The 22693-nt window shown below is 36.9% G+C and overlaps 1 protein-coding gene across 1 annotated transcript in view; it reads left to right on the top strand.

Annotated features, from left to right (window-relative positions):
- Positions 1–22693, top strand: part of KPNA4 (karyopherin subunit alpha 4) — a 52327-nt gene that overhangs the window by 24394 nt on the left and 5240 nt on the right. The window contains exons 6-14 of the mRNA XM_080916428.1: positions 2913–3008; positions 3708–3793; positions 5573–5659; positions 8355–8524; positions 8620–8664; positions 10713–10844; positions 17149–17277; positions 18942–19046; positions 22150–22221. Coding sequence (XP_080772554.1) covers positions 2913–3008; positions 3708–3793; positions 5573–5659; positions 8355–8524; positions 8620–8664; positions 10713–10844; positions 17149–17277; positions 18942–19046; positions 22150–22221 — 922 coding nt within the window. The remainder of the gene's footprint in view (positions 1–2912; positions 3009–3707; positions 3794–5572; positions 5660–8354; positions 8525–8619; positions 8665–10712; positions 10845–17148; positions 17278–18941; positions 19047–22149; positions 22222–22693) is intronic.

Raw genomic sequence — 22693 nt, 5'->3', positions numbered from 1 at the left:
CTCCGAACATCACACATATAAAAACTTTTTAGTTGTGCTAAGCACTGTGGCACACACATATAATTGCAGAACCCAGGAGGGAGAGTAGTGAGTTTGAGGATAGCCTGGTCTACATAGTGAACTCCAGGACAGCTGGGACTACATATTGAGAAACTGTATTTAAAAAGCAAACAAACAAATACGCGCGCGCACGCACACACACACGCACACACACACACAGAGTACATTTAAAGTGATCACAGTGTTAAACTCATCCTACTCTATACACTATTAATTATGAAATATTATACTTATTATAACATTATTATTAAGAAACTTAAAAAGGAATAAATGTAGAAATATAAAAAATGGTCAAAGAGATACTGAAGATACTGAAGAAAATAAGATAAAGTCTGTTCTTATAGAACTTAAACAAGAAAAAAATAAAAGCTTGATCTGTATTTTCCTATTTGAGAGATTGGAGGTGGGTGTCTTTTATAGTTGCCATATTCAGAACTGTGGTGAGGGAGTAGTGTTATGAAATAAAAAAAAAAAAAAGTACCACATTTTTCTAATTACTTGTAGATGTGATTTATTAGTTGATCTTCTTGATTAGAGAAAATATTGTATAGAGTGTAAGTCCCTTAGCCAGACTAACTAGAGGGCAAAGAGAGAGTATCCAAATTAACAAAATTGGAAATGAAAGGGAAGACATAACCAAAACTGGGGAAATTCAAGAAATCATCAGATCCTACTACAAAAGCCTATACTCAACAAAACTAGAAAATCTAGACACCCACTCAGAGTGGGGTACACCTAGACTTTAAATCATTAATAACTCAAGAGCTAAGAATATAGCCTTGTGGCAATTTTTGGTATTTAAAAATCATTATGTTTAATCTATACACACCAAGAAAACTTTGACTATTTCCATGTTACATTTTGTTTTACATGTACTTTATGTTTATGGTAACTAGTAAGATTTCAATGCATACTAACAAACTTTTAAAAAAATCAAGTACTGACAAAAATATATCCATATAGTTTTATGCCAAAATGCTTTTAAAAATCTTTACATGTATCTCTTTTTAAAAAAAAAAAAATAAAGTTGTAAGAGAAAAAAGAAAATCTAGAGGAAATTGACAACTTTCTAGACAGATACCAGCTACCAAAGTTGAATCAGGATCAGATAAGTCATCTAAACAGCCCCATAACCCTAAAGAAATAAAAGCAGTCATCAAAAGGCTCCCAACCAAGAAAAGCCTGGGACTAGATGGGTTCAGTGCAGAACTCTAGCAGACCTTCAAAGAAGACCTAATACCAATACTCTCCAAACTATTCCACAAAATAGAGACAGAAGGAACACTACCCAGCTCGTTCTTCAAAGACACAATTACACTCATACCTAAACTAAACCACACAAAGACTTTACAAAGAAAGAAAACTTCAGACCAATTTCCTTCATGAACATTGGTGCAAAAATATTCAAAAAATTCTTGCAAACCGAATCTAAGAACACATCAAAATGATCATTTACCATGATCAAGTAGGCTTCATCCCAGTGATGCAGGGATGGTTCAAGATAAGAAAATCCATTAATGTAATCAACTATATAAACAAACTCAAAGAAAAAAGCCACATGATCATTTCACTAGATGGTTAGAAAGCATTTGATAAAATTCAACACCCCTTCATATTAAAAGTTTTGGAAAGATCAGGAATTCAAGGCCCATACCTAAACATAGTTAAAAAAAAAAAAAAAAGCAATATACAGTAAACCAGTAGCCAACATCAGACTAAATGAAGAGAAACTTGAAGCAATCCAGTAGAATCAGGGACAAGACAAGGCTGCCCACTCTCCCCCTACCTAGTCAATATAGTACTAGAAGTTGTGTCCAGAGCAATTAGACAGCAAAAGGAACTCAAAGGGATAGAAATCAAAAGGAAGAGGTCAAAATATCACTATTTGCAGATGATATGATTGTATACTTAAGTGACCTTTAAAAAATACCACCAGAGAATCCAGATGTCCATCAACAGATGAATGGATACAGAAAGTGTGGTGCATTTACACTCAGCTATTAGAAACAATGACTTTATGAAATTCCTAGGCCAAATGGATGGAACTAGAAACTATCATCCTGACTGAGGTAACACAGTCACAAAAGAACACACATGGTATATGTACTCACTGATAAGCAGATACTAGCCCCAGAAAGCACTGAATACCCAAGAAACAATTCACAGTATAAATCTCAAAAAGAAGGAAGGCCAGAATGTGGATGCCTTAGTCCTCCTTAGAAGAAAGAACAAAACACTCCCGGGAAGAAATACAAGGTCAAATAGAGGACCCGGGATTAAAGAAAAGATCATCCAGAGATTACCTCACCTGGGGATCCATCCCATATGCAGCCACCAAACCCAAGCACTATTGCTGATGCCAAGAAGTGCTGACTGGCAGGAACCAGATATAAATACCTCCCTAGAGGCTCTGCCTGTGTCATACAGATACAGAGGAGGATGCTTGCAGCTAACCATAGGACTGAACATGGGGACCCCAATGAAAGAGAAAGGACTGAAGGAGCTGAAAGGGTCTGCAACCTCATGGAAATAATATCAACCAACCAAACCCTCCAGAACTCCCATGGACTAAACCACCAACCATTTGAGTACATATGGAGAAACCCATGGCTTCAGTTGCGTGTGTAGCTGAGGATAACATTGTCCGGCATTAATGGGAAAAGAGGCCTTTGGTCCATTGAAAGCTTGTTTTCCCAGTGTAGGGGAATTCAAAGGCACTGAGGTGGAGTGGAGGGGGAGGGAGATGAAGGGATCACATTATACCATCTCTCCTGATTTACAGTGTCTATATCCAGTTTGGATTTCATTGCAATATATGTCATGAAGTTTTACAAGTGGTATCTGTCTTACAGGAAGCTTTTATCCAGTGACCGAAATCCACCAATTGATGACTTAATAAAGTCTGGAATATTGCCTATCTTAGTTCATTGTCTTGAAAGAGACGACAAGTAAGTATATAGTTAATATTTTCAATTACAATGTGTTCTTTAGAAAGGGTAAATTTTCTAGTTTAATTTTTAAAGGGAAAAGACTCAAGAAGTAGAAGCAGGAGGTTTAGAAGTTCACAGTAATTTTTGGCTAAATGTAATTGGCTAAATGAGTTCAAAGGGCAGTTCTGGACACTAGAAACCCTGTCTCAGAAACCAAACAAGCATAATGATATATGTGTGTGATCTGAGAAGTTAGCTTCAATTTAAGGCCTGCCTGGGCTTTATAGGGAGAGATTCCCCCCCCCCTTTGATAATAAGACTTATTTATTAAATGAGTACACCATAGTTGCCTTCAGACACACCAGAAGAGGGCATCAGATCCCATTAAAAAAAGAAAGGAAAAGGTTATGGGATAGAATTGAAAGTTAAAATCAAGGTAAGACCCAAAAGCAAATTTGGAAATGATTCTGAACTTGTGGACTTGAAAACGGGCACAGTAAGTAGTTGGAATAGTGTGGATGTAATAATGAATGATTTGAGTGTAATTCTAAGTCAGGACGTCTGGGCTTCAGAATGAAGTGACTGGGTTATGTTTTTAAGGCAAGAGAAACATTTTAAATACTAGAGAAACATTTTAAATACTAGAGGGAAGAAACAGTTGGTAGCCATTTAGATGCTATGAGCTGTACGGCTTAAAAATGCCTTGTTCTTTGGTAGTCCTTCTTTACAGTTTGAAGCTGCGTGGGCTTTGACAAACATTGCGTCTGGGACATCTGAACAGACACAAGCAGTGGTTCAGTCCAGTAAGTTGTTAATTAACAAAATTGTTTTTTTTTCTTTGTATTGGTAAAAAAATAAAATGTGTTGATCAGGCGTGGTGACACATGCTTTTAATTCCAACACTTGAGAGGCTAACATTGGGGGGAATCATGGGTTTGAGGCCTACCTGGGCTATAATAATGAGACCTCATCTCATAAATAAACATATACATTATTCTAAGAAGATAGAGGTGTGTAGAATAATATCTGCCCGTAGATCTGTTGAAACCTCTGTCTTAAGTTACTTTACTCATTTTGTTCCGTTGACTGATAAACCCATTCAGCAAAGTTCTTTTGATTCCTTTCTGTATGATTTAGAAGAGGAAGATAGATATATTCTCCAACTGATTAGTATTTTACATCTTGGTATATGTGATGCTGGTTAGAAGTTATCTAAACTCCGAGTAAAGCTGGCTTTGTGTTGGAGTTAACAGACTAGGTGGACCTCACAGTTCTGTCACAGTGTCATGTTCTCTTTCGCTTTGTTTTTTATAATTCTTAATGAATAAAAAGTGGCTGGGCTCCAACTCACTATCTAGGTAGGCTGCCTTGAACTTCCAATCTTTCTGCTTCCAGACTCCATCTAAATGCTAGGAGTATAGGTGTTGTCTACCATTCCCAGTTAGAAAGAGACTTTGGATTTTATTTTATAATTGCTGTCTGCTTATGTTTAATATCCAAAACTAATAAGGTAAATGAGCTGCTTTTTATTATGGCCATGATTAATCTACATACATAATAAGTTATATAGAGTTCTTCAGGGTACTGTCTAAAGGTAGGAGAGGAGTCAAGTCAGAAGTGTAAAGTTAGTCTGCTCAGATATGTAAAAACCTATTTTTTGGTTTGCCTTTCATTTAAGCAACAGAATCATTTTCTGATTTAAGATCTCAATGTGCCCCAACAATCATTGACATAATGACTCATAAATTTCTTATCCAAAAGTTAGTTAAGCAAGGCAGGAGAGATGGCTTAGCAGGGAATCCTTATGACCTGAGTTTACTCCCTAGGACTGCAAGGTAGAAGGAGAGAACTGGCTTTTGCAACTTCTCCTCTGAATTATACACACATACACGTACACACATATACAATATACACTGCAATATATACCACATAAACAGACACCCGTACACAGTACTGAGCCGTACACACCAATACATACCCATACAACACAACCCACACCACTTACATACCTGTACAAAACATACACAATACTCGGCCATACACACCTGTATGCCACATACAGACACATGCCCCATTTTCACACTTTCATACTACATACCTACACACACAGCCATACATAACAATACACACATGCATACACTCATACATTCTGTCTAAATAAATATATTAAACTGAAATTGCCTAACGTCAGGCTTTTTCACTGATTTTAATGATAATACTCTTTAAGGAATGATTCTTGAAATGGGGCTTCAGTCTGAGCTAGGGCCACAGTGCAGTGGTAGAATCGGATGACAACTTGTAGACTGCCCTGGGTTCAGTCTCTAATGACCAACAAGCAAATGTAATTGAGTCCAAGTTTTGATTGTTTAAAATAATGGAATTTAATTTGGAATTATTTATATGTTAAATTTTACCTTGATGCTAGTTTATCTGTCAATTATTTCAGTAACTATTTATTTAAGAAAGTGATATTTTAAAATAGTTTTGATAGTTTGTATTATGTTTTGTTGGGGTCTCGGTCAAAAAAAAATGAAGGGCCTTATATTATCTTCATCTTTAATTGCTATTTTTTTCTCTTTCAGATGCTGTGCCACTTTTCCTGAGGCTTCTGCACTCACCGCATCAGAATGTCTGTGAACAGGCAGTGTGGGCATTGGGAAACATCATAGGTTTGTATGAAACTTGTAAAACTTTGGACGTTAATCTAACAAATTGGATTAATCATATACTAATCAATAAAAATGACTGCTAATGATTGAAAACTAATTTCCAGTTTTTATGAAATTGCAGAGAAAATTTGTGTGACTCACTTTCTGAGTGTAAAGCAACAATAAACAGGAGCATGTTTGTTGTTTATGTCACCATGGTAGCTTTATGTTGGTAGTCAACTCTTAATTATTTAAAGGTTTATAAAATATAAAAATTATTTAGAGTTTTTTATATTGGTATCTTATTTTTTCCATCTAAAAATAACAGTAGGCAAAAATTAAACTAATTTTTGCTTATTGTAGCATACTTGAGATATTTAAAAACTTTGTATAAGAGATTAAAATTTAGTGCTGCATAATTCTGTTATCATTCTGAATTAATAATAATTATCTAATAGCCTAATTCATTATTGAATATTATAATTGCTACTTTTGCCCTATAAATAACTATGAAAAATAATTGATACAATCTCAGTATTTTGAGCATTTTTTTAACTAGATGTATTTTTGTTTACTTATGGTAACCTGGCAAGCCTGAAGCTCATGGTCCTCTTACCTCATCTGAAGAATCCTCACCAGCCAAGTGCTGGGATTGCAAGGCTACACCACTAAGTCTGTTTACTGGGGGCTATACTAACCCAGACTTAAAAATTGAAAGAACTAATTTTGGTACTCATGGAGGCTGAGGTGTGAGTTCAAGACTCGCCTGTACTATACATAGCAAGATGCTGTCTGAAAAAATTCAGAACTACCTGGTGGTGGTTGTACACTCCTTCAGTCCCAGCATTCAGGAGGCAGAGGCAGGTGGACCTCTGTGAATTTGAGGTTTGAAGAGCAAGTTCCAGAACAACCAGAGCTACACAGAGAAACCCTGTCTAAAAACAAAAGCAACTCCAACCCCCACCTTCATATTCGCCCCAGAGAACCAATAGTGGGAAAATCCTGATATCTGGCTTGGAAATCTTGGAAATCCCTTTTTAGGGATTTTTATCAATTTTTTTGATAAAGGGGGATTCCAGACATTTTTTTAAAATTAAGACATTTCACTTACTTTGTGTGTATGTATGTATGTATATGTGTGCATATTTACATGTGTGTTGCAGCATACATGTAAAGATTAGAGAACAGCTTGAGGCAGATAATGTCTTCCTTCTACATGTGTTCTGGGTATTGAACGTTGGGTATTAGCAAGCACCGTTACCTACCATCTCAGCAGCCCTAAACACTTATCACAGAGCCTTTATTCTTACATGGAGGGTATTATTTCTTTGTTTTAAAGACATTGCCTTGCTATGTCTCCCTGGCTGACTGTGGCCCAGGTTACATTGAACTCTGAGCACTTTTCCTGCCTCAGCCTCTTGAATTTAGAGGTATAGGTATGTGCCATTACAATTATATGCATTTAAGTATTTAACTTTTTTTTGATATCTCTTTATTTCTCCTTTTAGTTCCAACTTGAAAATGTTAAGCCTGGAGGTTTTTGTGAGCAGCACACACTGTGAACTTACTAGTGTAGAGTACACTGCTTCTAGAAACGATGTTGCATATCTGGGTGCCTCCCTCCTTTACTCTTCTGTCAGGTGTAAAGCTGTTAAAGTAGTTCTCAACCTTCCTAATGCTTTGACCCTCATGGTGTGATGACCACTGCCTTAGGGTTTAGTGCTGTGAACAGACACCAGGACCAAGGTGACTCTTAGAAGGACACATTTAACTGGGACCGGCTTACAGGTTCAGAGGTTCAGTCCATTATCAAGGCAGGAACATGGCAGCATCCAGGCAGGCATGGTGTAGGAGGAGCTGAGTATTCTACATCTTTATCTGAAGGCCCCTAGAAGACTGACTCCCACGTGGTTAGGAGGAGGGTCTCTTTGCCCACTCCCACAGCGACACACTTCCTCCAACAAGGCCACTCTCTGGGCCAAACATAATCAAACTACCACAGCCCCCTAACCATTCAATTATCTTTGTTGCTACTTAATAACTGTAATTTTGCTACTGTTATGAAGTGTAAATATTTGATATGTGAGACCCTGTGACCCCACAGGTAGGGAACCAATGTATTAAAGAAACATGATATTTGGTTTTGGTTTTTTATTCTGTAGTTACATTTTGGAATTAAATACATCACTGGATATTGTTGTGTAAGAACACATTTTTTTTTTCCTGTGGATTGTTTAGTTTTGCTTTTGATAGTGGGTCTCATGTATCCTAGGCTGACTCTGGACTCGGGTGGAGCTAAACCTATCTCCATCCTGACTGCCTCCAAAACTCTGGGATTAGACTTGTGCCACCACACTAGACCCTATGGAGTCATAACAAATACGAGTTCTGCGTCCGTTTTCTCAATAGTTATTTAGACATTGTTAATTTGAAAGCTTGTAAAACTGAACAAATTATTGAGGTGACAATGACATGTTTGCTCACGGTATTCGAAAGAATTCTCGGGCTGCTGATCTTAGGGACATCTTGTAAGTGAACAGCTTATAAAGACACAGATAGATCGGTCCAAAGACCTAGGATGTCTACTTGTTAAGTTCCTAATATTTTTATATAAAACTAAAGAAATCTTATTAAAATATTAGCTGCATAATTGTACCAAATACTTTGTTTTCTAAAAACGCTTAGTGTTGATTTATCTTATTAACCCTTTCTACAGGTGATGGACCTCAGTGTAGAGATTATGTGATAAGCCTTGGAGTTGTAAAACCTTTGCTTTCATTCATAAGTCCATCTATTCCTATAACATTCTTAAGAAACGTTACCTGGGTTATGGTCAATTTATGTCGCCACAAAGACCCACCACCACCAATGGAGACAATTCAGGAGGTAAACAAAAGAAAAAGATAGTGAGATACCATTATGTTTTTTTTTTTTATCTTTTAATCGGTGTATGACTAAGTTGTACATATTTCTCTCCTCAGATTCTTCCAGCTCTTTGTGTATTAATTCATCACACAGATGTAAATGTGAGTGAATTCTTCTCTTTGTACATTAACATGTGTATGGGTGTGTGCGTGTATATGTATTGGGCTCCCACTGTGGTGTAGGTGAGAACACAAGACAAGGTGTAACTGTATTCTCTCTTACTTGACCATTGCGAGTCATAACTGAGGTACCTACTTGTCATGTTACATTTACTGTGTCTGTAGCTTTAGTGGTGCAGTTAGTCACCTCATTATGAGTGATGGCTCATGACATTTAGAGTTACCCCTTTGGAAATAGATACATATGGTTGTTCTTTTGTGTTTTGAAGCATAAGTGAATATTTGTGCTTAAATATTAATTCATATATATATCAAACTGTAGAAATCTGTTGTTCCTTGGTTTCATTTTTCAGTCTTATTTCTCCAATAATAGCAAAGTTCTTTGATTAAATACAAATTTTAATGTTCTGTTTTTCAAAGATTGGCAGGAACATTGGTAAGTATCGGAATATCAAACGACTTTGTTTTTCTTTCCACGTGCTTTACCTAATTCTTGTTTGTCCACAAGGTGAGCTTGTGCTTTAGTGTTTTACTTTTAATGGGTTTTGAATATTAATTTCTTGTTTGAATTTTTCTTTTTAGGACTATCTTTCAAAAATACTATATCATTTACTAAATAATATTTACTATATGTATAAGTTAGAACTATTGACTTAAATTATCCCTCAAAGAAGTAAAAAGAGAAATTATATTGTAGTTATAATTAGAAAACTATAAGCTTGGTTAGGTACAAATATGTAAGATTTCTAGTTGGATTTGAAGAAGAATTTGGATATAGGTACATTAGCAACTTGTTTAACATTGGACCTTCAAAGAATGTATTGAGTTTTTATATATAGTCAAAAGCAAATAACTTGAAATTTTTGCCTTTGTCAACAAATTTCAGCCTAAGATGAAACTCTAGACAAGGATCCTTGTTTGTAAATTGAGATGTAACTTTTATTTATGCCGCTACCACTTTGTAAAAATTACTTCTATTTGGTGTTCTGTTTTGCTTATCAAGACAGGGTCTTAGTCTATGGCCCAGGCTGTCCTCTGTCAAAATCCTTTTGCCTAAAGCTGCCATGTGCACCACCTTAGTTGGCTGTTTGCTGGCTTCTTTTTCTTTAGAACTTCCTTGAATGCCTCCACCCTGACACGTTCAGTATGTAACTAAGGAAGACTTCACACTTGTGTCCTTCCTTCCTCGTTTCCTAAGAGCAGTTATGGCCATGCACCACCAGCTCATGCTTTCTCAAGTTTCTAAAGGAGCTCTCACTGTGCTGATTCCCCCTTTTGCGGCGGTCTTTTGAGTGTCTTAATCATAATATTGGTTAGGAATTGGAAAGGTTTTTAACTTCTGCTTTTTGATACAGAGAGTTCAAAGGGTTTTGGAGTTCCAGATATAGTTGTTATTCCTGAGGGAGTTTTTTGTAAACAGTTGTGTTATTTATATATCACATTTTACTGTCTTCTTACCATACTGTCCTTTGACCATAGTTTGAAATGGGGTTTAAAATACAAAGAAGGATCAAACACATGACTTGCCTGTGTCAAAAGCATCATCATTATTGTAAATTAATCAAAAATTCCCTCTTCCCCCATAGTAGCAGTGAAATGCAGTAATTTTTTTGAGTTACTGTTTTTATGTATTTCTTGCCTTGATTGTGATGGGTTGGTTGGTTTTCTATTTAATATGCTGTGCAGTTTGCTGAATTAAGATTAGATACTGATACAGGATTTGGACTATAATTTATACATCCTAAACAAAGTTACAGAATAGAGACTGATGTTCTAGTGAGTTGAAGCAAGAAGAGGAAGATCTCACACTACAGTTAAGAATGACTAAAATAGCCGAGTGTGGTGGATCACGTCTTTACTCCCAGCATTCAGAGACAGGTGACCTCTAACCTTGGGGTCAGAGCAAGGTTCTATGACAAACAGAGAGATCCTGTTTCAAAATCTCATGCTCCCCTTCCCCAAGAAAAAGGAAAAGAAAAGATTGAAATGAGAGAATATTGAAATATGTGAACTTCTTTTTGACTTCTTAGATACTGGTAGATACTGTCTGGGCCCTGTCTTACCTGACGGACGCTGGCAATGAGCAGATACAGATGGTAATAGACTCCGGGATAGTTCCTCACTTGGTTCCGCTACTCAGCCACCAGGAAGTTAAAGTTCAGGTATGTTTTTTTTTTTTTTTTTTTTAAATTGAGGTTTTCTCACCATGCTTTAAGCATGACATTCAAAGATGGACAGGTTTTTTTTTTTTAAGCATATTACTCACTTAACAATGTAATGTGTCTTTGATGGGAAAAGATGAGTTATTTTATTATAGTTTTAAAGATGGGGAACATCAGATAGAAGTACTGTAATTCATGAAGAACCACCTTTCCCTGCCAGACAGGGAGACACTTCTGTGAAGAACTGAGTTTTAACACTGAGAAGCATGATGAGTGCAGCACCTTAAGTGGTCTCTGAAACCATTCTTGTCTGCTTTTTCCACATCCTGCCCCCTAAAGCATCCATTTTCACTCATCTAGCAATTCGGTTAACACTGACTTACTGATACTTGTCTGATACTTATCTGACATAAAGGACTTGAACTGATACGCAGTTTAAGGACCTCGTAGTTGTTTCTATTTTAATCCTCTCACATACTCTTCATCTCCGTTAGCTTCCATCTATAAAAAGCTAAAACACTTAAGACCTCAGTTGTACAGCACCTGCCTCATTTGTACAAAGGTCAGCCTCTGCTATAACACATCCACACAAATGTACTTAGGCGCATGCGTGTACACACTCATACAGTGAGAGTCAAGTGTAGTGGTCAAGTAGAATCAGAAAGCTTCCTTACCTTTTTTAAGGTAAATAATGGGACTGCAGAGATGGCTCAGATGTTAAGAGCACTGACTGCTCTTTCAGAGGTCCTGAGTTCAATTCCAGTAACCACATGGTGGCTCACAGCCATCTGTAATGGGATCTGATGCCCTCTTCTGGTGGGTCTGAGGACAGCAACAGTGTACTCACATACATGAAATAAACAAAGTTGATTTAATTTTACAATGATCTAAAGTTGACCAAGCAGTTTTATAAGGAAAGCGTTACTTTTTCCTGCCCTTTGCTGGGCATTAGAATCAACCATAAAGCTTAAAGGGAAAAAATGTTTTTCTTTCCTTTCTTTACCTCCTAGATATAAAACCATTATATTCTCTACAAACTTAAGCTAGCTCTTAAAGTGATACTAGTGTGTGGTTAACAATGGAGATACATTTACTTAAAATTTAAAAAGTGCTTCAGAACTTGAAGCAATCCCACTAAATTCAGGGACTCGACAAGGCTGCCCACTCTCCCCCTACCTATTCAACATAGGACTGGAAGTACTGGCCGGAGCAATTAGACAGCAAACGGAAATCAAAGGGATACAAATTGGAAAGGAAGAAGTAAAAACATTACTATTTGCAGATGACATGATAGTGTACTTTAGCGACCCCACAACTTCCACCAGAGAATTCCTACAGCTGATAAACAAGTTCAGCAAAGTGGCTGGATATAAAATTAACTCAAACAAATCAGTAGCCTTCCTATATTCAAAGGACAAACGTGGAGAAAGAAATTAGGGAAAAGATACCCTTCACAATAGTCACAAAAACTATGAAATACCTTGGTGTGACTCTAACTAAGCAAGTGAAGGGCCTGTATGACAAGAACTTCAAACCTCTAAAGAAGGAAATCGAGGAAGATCTCAGAAAATGGAAAGATCTCCCATGCTCATGGATCAGAAGGATCAACATTTTAAAAATGGCCATCTTACCAAAAACAATCTACAGATTCAATGCAATCCATCATAATTCCAACCCAGTTCTTCATTGAGTTGGAAAGAGCAATGTGCAATTTCATCTGGAATAACAAAAGACCTAGAATAGCGAAATCCATCCTTAACAACAAGAAAACATCTGCGGGAATCACTATCCCTGACCTCAAGCTGTATTACAAGGCAATTGTGCTGAAAACTGCATGGTACTGGTACAGAAATAGGCATGTGGATCAATGGAATAGAATAGAAGATTCAGAAATGAGCCCTCACGTATATGGTCACCTGATTTTTGACAAAGGAGCTGTAAACATTCAATGGAAAAAGAACAGCCTATTCAACAAATGGTGCTGGTCCAACTGGCACTCAGCATGCAGAAGAATAAAAATAGACCCTTTCCTTATCTCCTTGTACAAAGTATAAGTGGATCAAAGATCTCCACATTAAACCAGGTACACTGAAACTATTAGATGAGAAAGTAGGGAAAACCTTAGAACTCATAGGCACAGGAGAAAATTTCCTGAACAGAACACCAATGTCTCAAGCTCTAAGGTCAAAGATTGACAAATGGGACTTAATGAGATTGCAAAGTTTCTGTAAAACTAAAGACACTGTTAAGAAAACAAAACGGCAGCCAACAGTGGGAAAAGATCTTTACCAACCCCACATCAGATAGAGGCCTAATATCCAAGGTATACAAAGAACTCAAAAAGCTAGACACCAGAGAATTAAACAAACCTATTAAAAAATGGGGTACAGACTTAAACAAAAAGTTCTCAGTTGAGGAATATTGAATGGCTGAGAAACATCTAAGGAAGTGCTCAACATTCTTAGCCTTCAGGGAAATGCAAATCAAAACAACCTTGAGATTCCACCTCATACCAGTCAGATTGGCCAAGATCCAAAACTCAAATGACAACAGATGCTGGCAAGGATGTGGAGAAAGAGGAACACTTCTCCACTGCTGGTGGGGTTGTAAACTGATACAACCACTCTGGAAATCAGTCTGGCGATTCCTCAGAAAATTGGACATAGTACTACCTGAAGACCCAGTTATTCCACTTCTGGGCATATACCCCAGATGCACTCCAATATACAACAAAGATACATGCACCACCATGTTCATAGCAGCTCTATTTATAATAGCCAGAAGCTGTAAAGAACCCAGATGTCCTTCAGTAGATGAATGGATACAAAAATTGTGGTACATTTACACAATGGAGTACTACTCAGCTATCAGAAACAATGACTTAACCAAATTCTTAAGAAAATGGATGCATCTAGAGAATATCATCCTGAGTGAGATAACCCAGTCACAAAAGAACAGACATAATATGCAGTCACTGATAGTGGGATGCTAACCCCAGAAAGCTCTGAACACCCCAGAAACAACTCACAGACTGTGTAAAGCTCAACAATAACAACAACAAAACGAATATATTTTAATTAAAATAGAACTGTATCACATACCCTTTACTCCCTACAGCCCCTCCTAGTCTCTCTCCTTTCCCCTCAAATTAATAGCCTCTTTTCCTATATTATTGTTACATATATACATATGTGTATGTATACGTACCCACAAATACTTAATTACAACCTTAAAAATGTATTCATATACTTTTATGCAAAAATGCTGAAAATTTGTACATTTATCTTTGTTTTTTAAAATAAAGTAAAAAAAAGTTTAAAATTTGAAGTTTAAAAACAATAAAATTTTTATAAGTGTTTTAAAAACATAAAAAAACTTCAGAGATGGCTCACAGGATAAAGTAGTTCAAGCATGAGGACCAGTTCAGATCCTTTACACAAAAACATCGCAAGCTGAGTAGCGGGTAGTTGTGGCTCTCCTTTAATCCCAGCACTTGGAAAACGGGAAGGTGGATCTCTGAGTTCAAGGCCAGCCTGGTCTACAGTAAGTTCCAGTACAGCTAGAACTATATACAGAGGAAGCCTGTATCAACAACCAATGAAAGAGAAACAGCTAATTCAGAAAGATTTGACCAATACTAGTTATTTAAATGTATGATTAAAAATACCTTTATTACATGTTTATTATTAAATTTGCTTCTTTTATGTATATGTATGATGTGTGTGTAAGACACACACATTCAAACACAAACATACACACACGTGCTACAGGTATGCACCCAGAAGCCAGAAGAGGACATTGGGTATGCTGTCCTTATCCCCACAGTACTGGGGATGCTGGTGGACACATAAACTTGAGTGGTTCTCTGACAAGGTTTTTAGCAAGAACTCTCACCTGCTGAGCCAAGCCCAAATTTACAGCTGATAAGTTTGTTGGTTTTAGTTTATTTTTCCTTTACCCGGGACCTGGTAGCACAATCCCATGATCCCAGCTCTTTCTAAGTAGGAAGGTCATACAGCTAGCCTGAGCTTACATGAAACTGTGCGTGCACACGCGCACACCAAAAAACAAACAGTACTTCTTTAATTTTAATACTGACCTTAGAATTATGGCCTTTAGTATAGGACTTGGAGTTTTCTTTTAGGCAGTCTTTAGAGAAAGTTAATGCTTTGTATTTTATCAGTAACGGACATTTTCTTAAGCTTGTCAACTTTCATGTCATGTAGGCTTAATTTCTATTCCTACTCCTCCTAAAATTTAGACATAATTATAATCTCATTTTGCATATTGTTTCATGTATCTGACTTCTTTAAAATAATTCACATTTTAAAAACCTAGGTCTGGGAGATAGCTCAGCAACTAAGAACTGCTCTTCCAGACCGTCCAGATTGGATTCTAACCACTCTTGTGGGAGCTCTCAGTTGTTTGTAGCTCCACTTCAAGTTCAATCCAACACTTTTCTTCTGGCTTCCTCAAGTGTCAGGCATGCACATGGTACACAGACGTACATGCGGGCATGAAACCTAACACATTAAAAATAAATAATACAAAAACAACAAAAAAAGTGGCTAAAAGATTTGCACATTTTTTTAAGAAAGACGTAAAAATGGTCAGTGAGCACCTAAAAAAATATGCCCCAGAACTGTAGTTATTAAGGAGATGTGAGTTGAGCTGGAGAACTGTTCACCTTGAGGATAAATTAAAAAGACAGCAATATGAACAAAGGCTCACATTGCTATGGCAGCACTAGCGCATACAGTCCTTAAAGTGAGACAGTGCTGTGTCACCGTATTTTTACTTTTAGTGTATTCAAGATTGTGGATGTGCACTTGTTCCCTCGGAAATGTTAATACAATTGCCTGTAGCACCATTATTCATAATAGCCCAAAATGAAGCAAACTGCTACTAATACCCAGCCAGTGATTGCTTAGCTACAAAAAAGAAACAAGTATCACCAAGTGCTCTGACTTGTTTCTGTTTATATAGATATCAACAGAATATACAGATTAATAGACACAGAGATAGTGGTTACTAGGGGCCTGAAATTGAGCTAGTAAGTACTAAATTGTCTACTCTTGAAAGAATAAGTTTCTGTGTTTAAACAACTGAATCTTATAGTCTTAAAGGAAAAAAAATTAGAGGATAGGAAAATTACTGAACATGAAAATTACTACTTTTGCTTTTTTATTAACGTGTTTATTCACTTTATATCCCAATCACAGCCCCCCTGTTAGGAAAAAGATAAAGAGAGTAAAGGGGATATGTTCTATGGACGTGTGGTGAGGTATGGGGGCAAGGGGATGCCTCTTGAGGTCCCATGTTGGGCATCCCTTCCCCCTGAGGGACCAGCTACAGGATGTTATAGTATAGAATAGAGTTTATTCAGGGCATGGGGAGGGGAGTTAAGAGGCAGCATTAGTAGGGGCATATGGAGTGAGTCTTAAGTTGGGGCAGTCATTAGTTGACCATTTCCTCAGTCTCTGCTTCATCTTTATCCCTGTATATTGTATAGACAGGACACATTTTGGGTTTAAGGTTTTATGAATGAGTTGATGTTCTCCTCCCTTTACAAAAGGTTCCACCTGGCTACAGGAAGTGGCTACTTGAGGCTCCACATCCCCCACTGCTAAGAGGCTCAACTAGAGTCACCCTCATAGACTTCCTAGAGCCTCCCACATTCCAGGTCTTTGGCTCTCTCTCCCTGACTCTCCCTACAACTGATCCTCTGCCACCATTTCTTCTCCCTTCCAGTTTCCTCCCTCCACCTACCTCTGATGATGATGACTATTTTGTTTCCCCTTCTGAGTGAGATTCATCAATGCTACCTTGGGTCCTCCTTATTGCTCAGTTTCTTTGGGTCTGTGGATTGTAGCATGGCTCTCCTGTACTTTATGACTATACTCATTTATTAGTGTGTACTTACCACATGTGTCTTTCTGGGTCTGGGTTACCTCACTTGGGATGATATTTTCTAATTCTATCTATTGCCTTCAAATTTTATGATGTCCTTCTTTTTAATAACTGAATAGTATTTCTTTATGGTAGTAATTATTATGTAAAATTGCCCTTTTATTTTTATCAATTCTGTTCAAATAAGTTATTCTATTCAAATAACTTAAGAACTTATATATTTTATATGTTCACTGTTGTTCCTAGATCAGTACCTGAAATACAGTGCTCAGAAGGATAGGTTAGTTGTGGTGAAAGAATTGCATGAGCGACTGACTAAATCTGTCCCAGGACGCCTGACACGGGTTGATAAGAGTTGTTAATATCCATCATCTCATTGTGTCTCCTGTTTCAGACTGCCGCACTGCGAGCTGTGGGCAACATTGTCACTGGAACTGATGAGCAAACACAAGTGGTTTTAAACTGTGATGCTCTCTCACACTTCCCAGCACTCCTCACTCATCCCAAAGAGAAAATTAATAAGGTGAGCATTTTTAAAATATTAATGTTACTTTTTGTTTGTAGAGTTAGGTTATTCTAAGGAATGTCTTAATAGCATGTTATAGGTCTTGAGAAAATATTTTATTCTTTATAATATAGTCATGGGGTTCTGGAGTCAAACCTAGAGCCTTGGCATACTAAGCACATGTTTTACCATTGAGCTATACCATCACCAGTAAACTGTATTTTTGGCTCTTTTGGAAATGATGAAATAGAGATATTTGGGTGTCGAATGTTGCTAAGAGTTGAAAATTTTAATACATGTAGTAATTCTCCTAGTTTAATGTTTCATTAATACTTAATCGTGTGAGTGTGTGCATGCATGTGTGTGTGAATGTGTGGTGGCTATGAAAGGGGGCACTGAATGGTGATGCTGATATTGGAGTGCATCTGAGGCTGTTGTGTAAATCACATGGGTTGTTGATAACAGCATTGCCGATGATTATAACCCAAAAACAGCTCACCTAAGTAGCCCAGCACCCTAAACTCTCTAACAGGATCATTAAATGTCCTGTAATCTGATCCAAAAGAGTCTAGTGTATGCTAATGTTCACTATAGTAATTGGTATATTGGTAAACTTAAATTTAGTAAATTCTAATAATGTTCTCCATAGATGTAAAATATTTGTCGTTGTTGATTGCTAACACAGGTTTTAATTTTAGTAATTCATTTATTACCTTAGAAACTTGTGACCACTATCATTCTAGCACTAGTATAGCATTTGTGTGGTGTTATTTATTTAAGTAGATCAATCAAGCAAGCCAACAGCTGGAGCCACATTTAGCTCTTGAGAGAGCTAGTACAGTGTTGAGCATAAATAAGGACACTTGCATTTTATGTCTCCATTATCATGGCTAATTGAGATTTATCTACTAGGATAGGATTGTTAAGATAGAGTAGAGAGAGTAGAATAAAGCACATTATTTGAGAAAAGGGGGTTAGGATTTATAGTTTATAACATCTTCCTTGGTATTTTGTCAGCCAAGCTTCTTTTTTTTTTTTTTTTTCAGATTTTTTTTATTAGATACTCTGTATTTACATTTGAGATGTTATCCCTTTACCCTGCCCTGCTCCCATAACCTCTCCCCCTCCAGTTGCCTTCACAAAGATGCACTCACTTCTGATCCCCTTCTCCACCTCACTGCCTTGTCATTCCCCTACATTGGGAAAACATGCCCTCTCTGGAACAGAAGTCTCTTCTCACACTGATTCAGCCAAGCTTCTTGAGTCATCCTACTTCCAAACAACATTGCCTGTGGATGGGTTATCTCATTTTGACTTGAATTAGAAGCCAATAGTGATTTGTCCAAAAAAAAAAATAGGGAAAGATATTATGTAATGTGCAAATTATATATATAGAAAATTAACTATGGAAGACTAGGCTTAAATTTCAGCAGTTGGAAAATAGAGATGAGTGAGTTTTTAGGAGTTTTAGGTCAGCCAGGGTTACAGTTGTAATCAGATAAAGTCTTTTAAAAAAAAACAAATATAGAAAAGGTGTGGTAGAATTAAACTTTCTAAGGTTTTTATTACAGAACTCATTTAATAATAAAATAATTGTGACACTAGCTGTTGAATACTTTTTTGTAGTTTAGATATGTGTTTTATTTTTTAATGAGAAATATTGAAAGCATTTTGTACCACAGGAAGCAGTGTGGTTCCTCTCCAACATCACCGCAGGAAATCAGCAGCAGGTTCAGGCAGTAATTGATGCCAATCTTGTACCAATGATAATACACCTTTTGGATAAGGTAAGAAAATATGTATCATAGAAAGGCAGTATTATGTGGTAAATACTTTTCTGTTTAACAAGACACTGTAGAAGCATGAAAATTACAGTCAAATGTGCCTGGTACTAAAGTGTTTGAACCCAACACTAGTATATGGTACAAATGTTTCTATCTGAAAATGTAGATTGTCCTGAAGCTGTTTGTATTTTAATGTTAATTCCACTTCCCCAAGAAGGGCTGCCTAGTCTTATGACTCCAACTGAACCTTCCCATTTTAATTAGTAAAATAAAGGAAAGCCAGTGACTGGGCAGAGTGAGGTAGGTGGAGAGAAGAGAGGTCTGAGGAGGTCAGAGGACAGAGGGGGAAGGTCATGGCAACATGGAGCTTCCCAAGGACCAGCTAGACCCAGGTGATCTTGATTAGTGTTAAAAGGCTATGAACATTAAGGATTTTATAGGTCTAATGTCCCATATAGAAGGGCAGTTTGTGTCTTTGTCTGTTTGATGCAGTCTTGTTGTGTAGAGGGTTTGTGGATTGAGACTTGAATATATAAACCTGTATGAAAAGCTCTCAGGCTGTAGAGTTGTGTTTGTGGAATTTTGGGGTAGAGAAACACTCTGGGACAGAGGCGGAGAACAGGCAGTAGAAGACCGCCAAGGCAAGGGAGTTCTGCAGACAAGTTGGGCCATAGTGGCAGCTCACACTGGGCGCTAGAGGTGCGTGTGACTCTGTATCAGGGTCTGACCTGAATTTTATCCCTGGGATCCAGATGAAACAAGGGAAGAGCCTCTTCTTCACAGAGTAGTATCCAAGTCAGCGGTTATCCCCATTTGTCAGATGAAGCTACTACATGAAAAAATCACTTGCCCAGAATCCAGTGGCCAGAGAGCATGCTCTTGTATGTCATATTATTCCTTATACTCATTAAGATTTGGAAAAAAGACTATTTTGTTTTCAGATAGTCATTGGTTAATGCTTGGGAGTAGCAATCCTCCATTCTTTGTGTATTGGCCACAATTCTTCAGCATTTTTTTTCTTTTATCTTTTTAAATTAAAATATACTTACATCACTTCTCTTTTTCCCCCTCCTATCCTCCATGTCCTCTCCGATTCCTCCCATGCCCCCCTTTGCCATCACACTGATGACCTCTTGCTTTGATTGTTACATAAATAAATGCATAAATAGTTAAGTACAACATAGTGAGTCCATTTTTGTTGCTTGAATGTATATTTCAGGGCTGACCATTTGTATTGGTTAACTAATTATTAGGAAGGTTATCTCTAGTATAAGATAATTTTCTGTAGTTGTCTAGGGATGGGACACCGTGAGATGACAAACAACTATTGCCATTAATATAATTTGATATAGTTATAATCTAGAATTGTATTCAGGCTGTCATGGTGATCAGAGGTCATGGGTATAGATAGCTTCCCTGTTATTTCTAGAAGGCAGAGTCTCCCAACGGAGTTTCTGGTCCTCTGGCTCTTACAGTCTTTCTCACCCCTCTCTGTTGGAGCTAAGCACTCTATGATCTATTGATCTCTGTGTTGCAGCCATTTGTTTTCTGTTTGCCATATGCTGTGAAGAGAAGCTTTGATGAGGTGTGGGAGCTACATTTATCTGTGGAAACAACAGTAGGTTTTAGGGTGTAATTAGGATTATTCTGGTCCAGAAAAGTGGCAGTTGTAGGATTTCTTATAAGATCTATCACCTCACTGTGAGTCCTGCATAGCTGATTATGTTTCTAGTGCCAAGCATATGATTTCCCTCGTGTTAGGCCTAAGTACAGTTAGATAACTATTATCGGTTACTGCTACCATACGAGTGCCATTTATTGCACATTTAGGGATATCCAGCCATGCTGGTCATTGTGATTCATAGGAATCATGTGGCTGGACAGGACTTCCTTTGGCAGCTTTCATGCTTTCTAGTAGTCTGGAAGCTAAACCATGGGAAAGAATCTTTTAGCTTGAATCTTTCTAGTATTCTGTCCAGATGTGTAAAGTACCATCAGAAATAGAGGCTTACCTCCGGCGATACGAGACAGTCAAGGGCAGAAGCAATAGCCTATATTGTTTGAGTAGTCTCTTGAACCCCTCTGACCAATAGTTGAGATAAAGATTTCATGTAAGGTACTGGGGTTTTTGCTATATAGTCTATTAGTCCAAGTGCTATAATTTCAATTATGCTATATGTGTATGTATATATTTAGATCTACCTAAAATGATATATAATATATATTAGTGTTATATTTTTATCTAAAATTTTTAATATCTAATTTAGGTTTATATAAAATATAATATATGAATATTATTTAAATTTAAAGAATATATTTTAAGAAATACCTTCTGAGTCATGGTAACATCGTCCCAGTACCTTAAAGGCAGACACAGACCCAGTACAACCTGGACTTAGAGGCTAGCCTGCACTAGCTATGGAGACCATTTTTCCACCAAGTTAGCGTAACTGGGTAAATAGGAAAATGTTCCTGCGTATCCCCTTTCACCTCTCTAAGGACTGTACCCATTTTCACCATTATCTGCCTCAAAGATCCTCAATCTGATAACTTACTCCTCAATCCTATTTCAATTTAGGTTTAGTTTATAATTTTTTTTAATAAAACATTCTTTCTGGGCTTCTAGTCTTGAATTTAATTGCTTAGGTTATTATTTCATTTTGTGGATTTTCTGTATTGTGTACCTGTTGAGAATGTTAACTGATTCTAATTTTTGTCTATTACTATGCTGTAGCCATATGTAGGAAGATGTGCATTATTACCATGTTTTAAATTAGTTTGCTGGTAAAATCTTGAAGGTAAGATTACTAAATTCTATGTGTTCCATTTTAAATGTTTTCAATTTGTACTTTATGAAATTGCATTTGACTTTAATTTACTCTGATATTGAACAGTAATATTAAGTCACACACATACCCAGGAGAATTCACAGAAAGTAGTTTTTATTTCTTCAGAATAGATTGGTTATTGTTCAAGACTTATCAGTAAATAAAAATTGTACATGTATATAACATACCTCCAGAGAAACATGGAAATAAACAACTAAAAAATCATTTTAGAGTTTTTTTCAAAATATCCTGTATTCTTGTTTTATTTTGTTTTTTAGGGAGATTTTGGCACTCAGAAAGAAGCTGCTTGGGCCATAAGTAACTTAACAATTAGTGGGAGGAAAGACCAAGTAAGTTGAACTTTTAATTATTTATCAAAACCAGTAAAAATGACAGCATAGGTTATGACACCTTTGTATCTAAGTGAACCATTGTTCGGTTTTAGGTAATATATGCTATTTGAAGGCTGAACCAAAGCCTGTACTCTGCATCTCAGCTCTGCCTCTAAACTCTGCTGTGTTATTTTTTTTAATATATACATAAAAATATGTCCTTATCTTTTTTTACTCATATTTCCTAGGAGACATGTTTTTCTAACGGTCACAGTGCTGAGCGTTGAGCCTTGAGCATTCTGTTGTATCTGTGGGCGTAGCACTGCCACTAACTCAGATCTCTAGACTCCATGAAAGGGTGTTCTACTCTAGAGTGAGGTCTAGTGAGGCTCCTTTTTCTTTTAAATAGTATTGAGAAATAACAGACTTCTTAATTAACATGGCAGAGAGAACAACATTAGAGAATCTCCTAACCAGTGAACAACTACAG

The sequence above is a fragment of the Micromys minutus genome (assembly GCF_963924665.1).
Source record: "Micromys minutus genome assembly, chromosome: 4".
Taxonomy (NCBI): domain Eukaryota; kingdom Metazoa; phylum Chordata; class Mammalia; order Rodentia; family Muridae; genus Micromys; species Micromys minutus.
Note: the sequence above shows the minus strand (reverse complement) of the source record. Positions and strands in the feature narration are given on the sequence as shown.